This window comes from Pogona vitticeps, chromosome 6 (assembly GCF_051106095.1).
Source record: "Pogona vitticeps strain Pit_001003342236 chromosome 6, PviZW2.1, whole genome shotgun sequence".
NCBI lineage: Eukaryota > Metazoa > Chordata > Lepidosauria > Squamata > Agamidae > Pogona > Pogona vitticeps.
Window position 1 is genome coordinate 105,587,257 of NC_135788.1, and position 11,521 is coordinate 105,598,777.

The 11,521-nt window shown below is 42.3% G+C and overlaps 1 protein-coding gene across 1 annotated transcript; it reads right to left on the reverse strand.

Moving 5' to 3' along the window:
• Positions 1-1,029: 1,029 nt before the first annotated feature.
• LOC110088362 (serine protease 27) lies at positions 1,030-10,576 on the reverse strand. The gene is made up of 7 exons (XM_078378759.1): positions 10,555-10,576; positions 10,361-10,417; positions 8,751-8,916; positions 8,170-8,174; positions 7,204-7,548; positions 6,213-6,382; positions 1,030-4,194 (listed from the first exon to the last, which is right to left on the reverse strand). The coding sequence occupies exons 1-7, from the start codon at positions 10,574-10,576 to the stop codon at positions 3,880-3,882; spliced, it is 1,080 nt and encodes a 359-aa protein (XP_078234885.1). The 3' UTR covers positions 1,030-3,879.
• Between the last annotated feature and the right edge of the window lie 945 nt (positions 10,577-11,521).

Consider the following 11,521-nt stretch of genomic DNA (forward strand, 5'->3'; position numbering starts at 1 on the left):
GAGGATTGCATGAAACTTGGAAGATCCTACTTTACACAGGTCCTTCTTAAAACTTGGGGGGGGGGGGAGTTACTTCCTTGGACTACAGCTTCCAGAATCTGAGAGCCGAAGTTCACAAACATAACTTTCCTAAATATTTCTGTGTGGTATGCAGAGCAAAATTATTTTGCACAGGCTTGTCCAGGCAGCTAAACAAGGTGACAGAATGCTGAGTTAACTGAATGGATTATAAGCACATTAATAAATATGCACAAAAATTATAAAATTCCTGATAATAGAAAGGCAACCCAGCAGGAAAACACCTAGGAAACAGCTGCATTCCCCAGCATGTTAATTTTCTGGTTTTTCCCCAACATATTCATTTTCTAGTTACAGCAATTTTATTACACAATGGTATTGCCCAACTGTTGCTCAAAGTGGTAACTTCTCTCAGTCTTTTCCAGCTTCATGTATAGTGGAGGTGGCGTCAATGCTGAAAGTGGTGATATTCCTTACCTTGATCTCAAACTCCCTTTGAGGAGTAGAAAAATTAAACCCATAGGACCACAGTGGGTAAAGTGGCAATTGCATGCATCCAGGCAGCATGTCTAAATGTAGCTTAAACTTGACAACACTGTGATTCAATATTGCTGTGCTTTATAATGAGAGCATAGGATTCTGCCACTCTTTTCTGACAGTACAAAGGAAACCACCATATACCAGGTCAGGGGTATATGGTGGACCTTGATCCATGTGGCCCTTTTTTGTGTGACTGTTAGCCACAACAGGAGCTCTTCATGGTACCAAGCTGAAATCTTCAAGAACTTGGAGAAGTTATGTTTTTGGATTAAAATTTCATAATTTCTTAGCAAGCATGGTACACGTGCAAAATGGCCACCGCTGAACTATTTCCAAAGAAGCAGCTGTGTAAATCTGTCTCAACATGTTCATCATGTTACAGGGAGGAGAGGGGAGAAGGGGATCAAGACCTACTTCTGTCTGAAGAAGTAGATTTCGATCCAAGACAATGTGCTAGTCTTTAAAGTGCTGCCATATTTTATCTCTTTTTTTATTCTTCCCACCCTTTAGTTTTGTCACCCCTTGAGCTATGATCTTCTTAAATCAGAAATAGTGGGAATTAAAATTTAAATATTTTGCACGTAAACAACATGCGCTACTACCAACTGTGGTACTTTTCCTGTCCCTTTGCAAATATAGCAGCATGCAGCTGTGATATTCTCCATAGCACGTAACTCACTACAGTACTGGCAATAAATCAAGTTTGGCAAGCCTTGCCTGGCTTATCAGGAACTTGCTTTGATCCAACATGCTTAGTTCTTGCACCACTTGATCAGATCTAAATTGGCAATAACCTCCTTTAAGAAACCTCAACAAAGAAATAAACATGAGATGAAACTGAGAGGAACATCAACAAACCTGGAAGAGGTAGATTAAATGCAAACGAGCTCGGCAGGTAGATAGCCTGAATAATTATTGAGTCATCTGCACAATGCATTTTGCACACAATGGCTATATTGTGCATAGCTTGCGTTCTCAATTAAGGACAGTATTGAAGTGAATTGGGATACTCAGGCTTATCAAAATGACAAGTCATCAACATGCTAATGCTGGTGCACAGTTAGAGGTACCCAGTTGTGTGTATATATAAAGAGAGGATGGGGAGAGAAATGTTTATTTCCTTGTAGCAAACCCCAAGATTACTGCCCCTGCAAAAATCCAAGCTTTTGAGATATCTGATTTTTAATGCCCTTTAAACAGTCCTATCGCAATGTTATCCTCATGGGTAGAATGTCTTTTATACCCAAAAGAGTTGTCATTCGCAATTTATGACACATTTCATTCCCTGCCACTTCTATGACCTTTTGATAGGACTTTCCAGCAGCATCCAGTTGGCCAAGATTGGGAGCAGATTGATGGCCATAGAAGACCCTCTACTCCAAATCTCTTTCCCAGCTCCGTTTCTCATTTGAAGATGTCAAATACTGTAAGACACCCCCCTTATCCACAGGATCAGTATCCACTGATTCACTTATCCACAGTCATATTAAAAATATGAAAAGAAAAATCATAGAAATATATATTTCTAATGATGAAGTTACCATAACTGGCCACGAAAGGGAGCCATAGACCATGCTATGTATAGCATTCACTATTAAAATAGCATTTGCTATAAACCAGGTTTTTCAGCATCCATGACGGTGGGCGGGCTTGGAACTGACCCCTGCAGATATTGGAGTCCTACTGTTTTGCAGCTTGGACCTTTGGCATGCAAACTGTGTCCTCTACCGTAGAGCAAAGGACCGTTTACTAGTTATACATGGTGGGTTATAAGATGGGTACTGTTTCTGCTGCCTGGCTGGACCTTCAGAAACAGGGCTTTTGGGAGCATAGCATGTCCCAGTTCTGTAAATAGTGGTCATAGTGTGCTGAATGCCTTTCTCATCAGTGCAACTAAGAAATGGTGTTACCTTGATAGCAAAAACAATGAAAACTCTTGAGGCAACCTAAAGACCAGGAAATGTTGTTGGGCATAAGCTTTTGTGAAGAATTGGTCCACTCACTTCTTCAAATGCCATGGGCTGCTATTCTTTAAGCTGTTGCAAAGCTAGTAAAATGACCCATTTAAAAAACACTATTGCAGACTCTTTCACTTTCTGCCATCTTGATCTGTTGGGCTTCATTGTAGTATATCTTGGCACAACAGCTTGAGAGAGCCCAGGCTGAGGTCTACACTAAGGCAGCATAAAACATTGAAGTGTGACACAGATTAATTGGGATTTGTCTGTATCTGATTGCCTCAGTCTTATCCTTCTTGCTGAAGTTGTATCAATATTCCCAAATTTAAACAGGAGGACCAAATGCTATCTCTAAAGTTGTTGTAGATCACAAGCTGAGTACGAGCCAACAGGGCAGTGCGGCTGCAAAAAACAGAAATGCCATTTTAGGCTTTATTAAAAGAGGTTAGTCTCCAAATCACATTGAGTACTTCTTCTCATCTATTTCGCACTGGTTAGGCCTCATCACGAGTACTATGTCCAGTTCTAGACATCACACTTCAAAATTGCTGCAGACAAACTGGAACAGTTTCAGAAAAGGGCAACAAGGATAATAAGGGGACTGGAAAGCAAGCCTTATGAGGAAAGATTGAAAGCTCTGGGCATGTTTAACCTTGAGAAGAGAAGACAGAAGGGAGACATGATAGCACTTTTCAGATATTTGAAAGGTTGTCATAGATCGGAGGAGCAGGATATGTAATAATGGGCTCAAGTTGCTTTAGAGCAGTATGACAATGGAACCAATTATCTTGGGAGGTAGTGAGTGTTCCAACACTGGAGGCATTCAAGAGAAAGCTAGACAGACATGGGTCACTTATACAGTACTTGGATTTCTGCATTGAGCAGAAGGTTAGACTCGATGGCCTTATTGGCCTCTACCAACTCCCTTATTCTATGATACTATGAAAACCTGTGCACACTACAGATATAGAGAAAACACAGCTGAACACAAATCCATCTGTCGCACACAAACAAAACATCTGATTCATGAAGGCAAAAAGGAGTACTTTCCATATTCCCTAGACTTCCTCCCTTCTCCAAACACATATTATTCTGTTATTAACTCCTTTGAGTCTAAAGAAGAGAAATCTAAACCAACTTGCTTGTCTTGAATAGTGGTTCTTGAAATGTCCCTTTCACAAGAGATAGAAACAATTCAATACATTTTCCCGACAATAAGTAGAAAGATCGTCTTCTACTTTTAAAACGGTGATACTAAGAGATAGGTTGCTCTGTACAGTTGAAAGACGCTGTATGATGGCTAACAAGGCCTTTTTGTGCTATAACATGCTTGCTGGGAAACCATTTCCCTACTGTCCATTGATTACATGAGAATCAGTAGACACAATGAGAACAACATCACAGAGCTGCCACTCAGACAGGAGGCATGGGCAGGAAGGTGGACTTCAGCATGCTTTTGGCCTTTGCTGACCTGCCACCAGTCACGCAATACACGGCTGCTTGGCTCTTTGACAAATTCAATGTCTGGAATGTAGCTGTGGATCCAGTTTTCGTAGTACGTCAGCCGACTGTATACACCAGGGCGGTTCTTGTTGGCACATCCTTCGCCCCAGCTGACGATGCCGGCTAAGACCCATGACTGGTCCACTAGACATACCATGGGACCTCCAGAATCACCCTGTGAACCAAGAAAATAGAAAATGACTTGGTGGTACTGAAATCAGGATGCCTGTTGTGTCCGTTGTGGATGGTGAAGTGAATAGCACAATGGTAGGCATATTCAGGAGTAACAGGCAGAGCCACAGGCAAAAGTGGGCATTCATACACACACACACACACACAAAACTACTATACAACCAGTCAATGTCCCCTTGCTTTGCACTAAAATCCTTTCTGGTGATGGATATTTCTAACTGAATTCTAATTATTATTATTAGAATTCAGTCAGAAATGTACCTACCCCGTCCTGCTTCTTTCTATGCCTGGTTCCAAAGCTGGGCAATGGTGTCACTAGCCTTACTAGCTCATAGTCATTCCCTCACGTTCTTTCTCTCTCTGTCTCTTCCCTGCCCATAAACACAGAGTGTAAGGCTGGGAATTCACTGACAGGGAAACAAAGATAGAGACTTGATCCTACACTGCCTGGATTCTCCTGGTAAGCAGCCATGTGGGAGTAAGGATCAGGGTGGTCACTAGGACCCAAATGCCCCATTTGTCAGCCTCCTTTACAAGATCAGGTAATCTCTTTTCTTCAGATGTGGATTTTTCAAGCTGGAAACTCAGCTCAGCCCAACATTGTGCTCTGCATGGATGGTAAACTCTAATACTGTTTCTGACTCACTGAATGGCCTTGGGCAACCTGTCAACTTATATGAAAAATGAGCATAGCAATTACCTTATAAATTGGCTTCTAAATGTTGAAGTACTAATTGGAACCATCCTTTCTTTGACTATTGTAGTAGGATTTATCTCTACTAGATTAGTACCTGTGTTGGAATATAATTCCTGAATAGCAAATGTGTATGAAGGAATTGTGGTTCTGTATGTATCTGGAGGGCAATAGGGAAGTACTGGGTACAAGAAAGGCACAGGATGCTAGGAGCAAACATTCTTGATCTCAAGTTTCAGGCTGGTCATAAAGTGCCTCCCCAAATCCTCAATGCCGTTCTCAAGATACAAAGTCGAGGAAGCATTTTCTACACATCAGGGGTGAGAAATTTCCAGACGTCCTGAGGCAACACAAACCCACACCGGGACCTTGAAGGGCCACTGCCATCTTGCAGTCCCAAGCCTCCAATTTAAACAACAACAACACACACTCAGAAAGCTTCCTCATGCCTTCCAGTGGGTGTGGGACACAATGATTTTCATCCATCCCATTTAAGGGTGTGGTTTTTTGTTTTTTTTACCAAGAGGCATTTGTGGAGGTGGAGAGGAAGTTATTTCTAAGGTTTCCTGGACCTAAAACAGCTTATGGAGGAGGAGAAGAAAAAACTCCTAATAAACGTGCTTCTTGAGAGGGTCTGGGGTCAGGTGGTTGCTTTGTGGAGACCACATCTAAGATTACATTCAATTATGGGATGAAAAGATTTCCATGACTTTCTTGTTTGAAGAGCTATATTTTTTTAACCAGAGACTGCAGTTCTGCTAGAGGTTTTTTATTTTCACTTTTCCTTTTCCTGCTATCTTCCTTTGAACCATGAATGAATGAATGAATGAATGACATCCTTCAGTCTGTATGGAGGACTTGGAGAGAGTCCTCTCCAGTGCACAAAGCCTGGGTAAAATAATATGGAGGATAGGTTGTTACCCAAGCAGCAGATCCCCCCTCTCCACATCACTGAAATAGTCCAATGGAAAGGCAAGAGCCAATACAACTGGTTCCAGTGACATCACAGGAGTTGTCAGAACAACACAAACTGCCTCCGGGACTCCGGCTCCAGATTTTGCCTTGAGGTTAACTCCTGAAGCCTTTTCCATCACTGGATATAGCCACAAGGCAGTGGAGGTTTGAAATCGGAGTTTTCCTTCTCCTAGATGGGCTGCCTTCCAGGGCTGACGAGCCCCACCTACCCGGCTTTGAACCATATTTGCCTTTTATTTTGAAGGATGGCAGTGTTCCCCACCCACTGGAAGACATGGCGCCTCAGAATTCAACTGTGGAAGGCTGCTGTACATATTTATTGGGATGCTCACCTTGCAGGCATCTTTCATGCCTTCTTGGTAGCCAGCACAGATCATGTCATCCTTGATAATCCTTGGGGTGAGTCCATCCCCCATGTCGGTGCGATAGAGCTCACTACATGTCTTTGTGCCAATGATGGGCACCTTCACCTTCTGGAGTGTTTGTGGGGAGGGAAGGATGACTGCAATGACAACACCGCACACCACTGAAGAGCTTCTATCTAAAACCCACCATGCAGAGCCCCTCTCACGCACAGAATGCCATCCGTTAAACCCATCCACCCCATCATTTGTCAAGAACCATTTATATTTCTCCAGTCCCTTCCTTTTATACCGTTTTACTCCAAATTTGGGGCAGGGGGACGGAGGTCATTTATTTCTGCCTCCAGATATAAATCTCCCTGCCATTATTCCTCTCACAGCACCAACAGTGGAGCAGTAAGGCTGGTGCTGAATTTGTTTTCTACAATCTGATTCACAACCCATATTATGGTTCTATTTGGATTAGGAGACCACATGAAGACTGTGGATTGTCCACACCGGCCCCTCAATCTGATGCAGTTTGATCTGTGCCACAGCCCCTGTTGCAAAGCCGGTGGGTGGTTTCAAGTGTCACTCAGTGTTAGGGAAAAGGTACTCACTCAAACTAACCCAACTCCCATCATCATCAACTGTTGTGTCAGGGAAACACTATTGTCTGAGGCTTCTATATCCTGCTAGTAAGACAGACCCCCTATGTTTTCAGGTTCTACTTCCTGTGGAGGCATTACACAGTTACAGCAGGCCCCTGCCCTCCAAACTGTTACATTTCTGTGATTAAGAAGATAATCGAGGGGGCAATTCTCTTATTTATAATTAATTATATTAATTATATTAATTAATTGATTATATTAATTAATTAAGCATTACTTACTAGAGCTTAGCACTTGTCAGTCAGTTGCCACTCTCCATTTACATTTGCCTCTCCTCATGCCCATATATTGCTTGTTTTTTCTCCACATACCTGAATTACGCAGATTGCCCCAACCAGTGACCCAGCACACTTTGCCCGGAGGGAACTTCACCGAGGCGTCTGGCAGGCAAATGGGTAGGATCAGGTCTGAATAGTGGACCTTTCTGGATAGCTGCACAAGGGCGATGTCCCCACTGCTGGTCTGGCCTTCATAGGTAGGGTGTATGATGATCTGCTTCACTCCCAAGCAACATGCCTGTGGGCCAGGATTAGACAGCTGGGTGACCCCCAAGAGGACTTGGTACTGGGAGAGATCCCTGAACCTGGAAACATGACAGAAAGAATGGGGCGGGGTGACCGTGGCTGGACTTTGGTTAGAACGATAGGTCCATTTTGCTCAATATTGTACACATCAATATAATAGGGCCGGCTCTACCATTAGGAAGAGTGAGGTGGCTGCTTCAAGATTCAAATGGGGATCAGAGTGTCGGAGGATAGAATCGTGTGCACTGCACTCCTTAAGCTAGTTGATATCCTTGCGTGTAGTGGAGGAATCTGCCCACGACAAACTGTCTAGTAAGATCGAACTCGCAGTTGACTCAGCTTCCAAACATGATGTGGGGAAGGGACACCACCACTTCAAGCAAGAATATATCTTGGACTAGATCTACAGTTTTGCATCCACTGCAAAGCTTCACCTGCAAAGTCTACATCCACTCACTCCATTCACCTGCAAGTGAGCTACTTATGTTGCATAGTCCCATTTTTGTCAGCCTACTGCTTCTCTAGCTAATAAAGGAGTGTTATATCTTCTTTTATGGACTATGGTCTTCTATCTGGAGCACTGCTAGTTCCAGTCTTCTTTTTGGGGATGATTTGAGGCTAAAGCACCAGAAGGTTTTGTTGCCCATCTGCTTGGACAGCGAATTCAGCAAGTGCACAGGTTACCTGGTCACTGTCTTCCACATTCTAGTGATATGTATTGCAATTTTGTTTTACTTATAGAAAAATAATTACTGTACCTATAAATAAATATATGCAGTTTTAAAGAATTAAGTGTTCTCTTTTGCCCTTTTGGCTGATTTGTAATTAGCCACCTTTTTAGTTACTAGGAACATTACATTCAGTAAATGGGTGTCATAAATGGACAAATGTGCAGAATTGGACTATTAGTACATTTCTGTATTTTAAAATGTCATCTACAGTATTCTGCTTTTAAATAGCATTTGAAATATTTTTTTATAGAATGAAGATATTATTAAATTAATATGAATGATTGTGATAATCCCCTAAAGTATGCAGGTTTCTTGACTTTTATCAGTGGTTCCCAACCTTGGGTAATCCAAGAGTTCTTGAACTGCAATTCCCAGGAGCCTTCGCCACCAGCTGTGCCTGCCCAAGGTCTCTGGGAGTTGCAATCCAAGAACATCTGGATTACCCAAAGTTGGGATCCACAAAGACAAATCATTGTTGAAAATTGTGGATCAGCCTCATAACATGATCTCATGCATTTGTAAAAAAAGGGGGGGGGGAAATGAGCAAAAGATGAGATAATAGGATGGGTGGCCAAAGGTTGCCATTCCACCCCCTCTACTTACTGATAGAAACAGTGGGCTGCAGTTATCACCCACTCCTCTGCGATGAGAGACCCTCCACATACATGCCTTTGGTTGAGCTGTAAGCTGATCTGCCAAGGAAACTCTCCGGGCACAGCATCCTTCCCCTTTACAATTCGGTTAAGGCTAACAGGAGGCTGCCCACAGGCTACAAGAAAGAAGAGCTCATTCAGACTGACTTGGGGATTACAAGTCCAGATTCAGAGTGCTGAGGTCCTATAGATAAGTGGTCCCCAACCTTGGGCCTCCATATGTTCTTTGACTACAACTCCAAGAAGACTTCTCCACCAGCTCTGCTGGCCAGGGTTTCTGGGAGTTGAAGTCCAAGAATATCTGGAGGCCCAAGGTTGGGGACCATTGATATAGATTGTAGTGAAGAATATGGTAGAGAGAGTTTTGATTTTATCTAAGTATTCTTTTGGCTTTAAGAAAAAATGCTTCATTCAAATACTTCCATTGTTCTATGGTGACTGTCTCCATCCATGGTGGAAAGCAAACTAGTTGGGTGTCATGACTTGCATGGAGATCATATGGACATAATCTGCTGAAGAAAGGAAATTCTGTTTCTATTTCAAAAAATACTGGCCTTCCAGTTCAGAAACAAAAAAGGGTTACTCACTTCAAGCAGAGATGGTATTTGGAAGGAATCATAACAGGTGGTCATGTAGAGAGGCAGACTTACCAGCCTCCTGGATGGGTGAGCAACCTGGGCTTAAATAAGAGCCCATAAATATTTTTAATGTACACAATTCTCACAATAGTTAGTTTGAGAATTACTGGTATAAACTAGGGCTGGGATTCTGGGATTTAAGGATTTAATTCAGTTGATACTCCCAACTAGAGTAGGCTCATTGTATCAATGGGGAATTGGTGAGTTGACCTGTAAATTACTCTAATCCAGTGGATCTACTTTAGTTGAGACTAACAATCAGCTTTGTTTATAGTTCTCAAACGAGGATTTTCATGCAGTTTTGGATTGGTGGAACTTTGGGTTAACTGCCGAATGAAGGTGATACCACCTCATTTTCCAGCATATTTTACGAAACAAGCACGTCAGTGGATCAAAACTCATTCACTTTGCTTCAGCCCCCTACTGTGGATGACCACCATTTTGGTTATCCCCATTCACAGCCCTGAAACAACATGGCATTATGATATAGGGCTTTCCTGAGGAAATCATGGGAAATCAAAGTGGTTGCCACCTGCAGAAAGGAACCCAGAGAAGTGCTGGTGAATTCTTCTCCTCAGATTTCACCACACAATAGCTGGAATGCCCCACAAATTCTTTCATGCCCTGCAAAAATTAAAAAATGGTGAATCTATTTTCATCCAGCACTAGAAACAAAACAATACATTTGAAAAAGAAGAAAACTGAGAAGAAAACAGCAGCTACAAAAGAGATTCACCTCGTGTCCCATGGACAACCCATATTTCAATTGGGGTGCGGAGGCTGTACGACGTGCACTAAAATGTTGGTGTGTGTTGACAATCCCACCTGCTCAAATCATGAGCTCTCTCTTATCCTCCAAAAAAAGAGAAAACAGTCTAGAAGAAGGAGAAGTATGCTGAGTTTGCATGAAACACATACTCACCTCTAGTTGCCTGGATATCCTGCACACCTGCAACACAAGACAAAGTTAAGAGACTACCTAGAAACCCACTGAGTGTTACTGGATATAAGTATTCTGGACTGATTGCTTGATTCAGCCAGATAGCAACTTCCAATGGCAGTTTTGCATTAATATTCTTAATCCAGGAACTAGACTTGAAGGAAGTGAGAAGTTACCTCCAGGTACCCAAATACTCATCATAGGAAACTAGGCAATATCAAAGGAAGCAACCCAATACAGTCAGGAGTCACTGGTAATTATCAGAAATTCCAGCTCATATGAATGCTCCAACTAGAGGTCTTCTCAACATATCTTTGTCCTTGAAGAAAATAGTTGGAGTTTTGGTTAGTCCAGATAAAGAAGGAAAGTACATGTCAGATTTGCAGAGGGTTCAAAATGTAGTGGGAGTGCAAATGTTCCAGAAGTTGAATGTTTCTTTGCTGTTTCTTTGTTTTCAATGACCTTGGTAACACTTAAAATCAGGCAAATCTCTACAAAAACAGACTAGACCACAATCTAACTGAGATATTCATTCACTAGAATTCTGGAGCAAAAGGTACCTCCACTTGTGTACACAGTCCTAAAATTTTTGGCCAGATAAACTGGAGAATCTCTTCTCCTTTCTAGCCGAGAAATGTCAAGACATTTGTTTTGTTTGGCTTTTGACTGGAAGGAGGGAATAGTAATTATATAGTATTAAGGTGCAAGAAGCAGGATAGTTACATATGGATCTCTCTTAGCTCTACCAGTGCCTGAGGTGGAGTTGCTAAGCTGTCTGGAAGCCTAACCCATCTCTCTATCCCAACAACCCACATAGATCTATATTCTGTACCTTCCTGTCGCCATTCCAAACTATGAAACAATAGACTGGTATTCAGCATAATTCCTCACTGTCTGGGTCAACTACCTGTCCTCATCCATCCTGATCAGAACAGCCTGTTCTTCCAAACTATGACATTAGTGTTTCGGTTCCAATCAAGGGCCGGCTTTCCAAAGACAATCTCTCCCTTCAAAACTAATTTAGCAAAGCCATAATTTACTTTCCCCCACCTACCTGCCAACGCCCTGAAACCCAATTATATCATCAGAATCAAATCGAGAAGCTATTATGGTGCCTCTTTCATTGGCGTTAATGACCCTTCC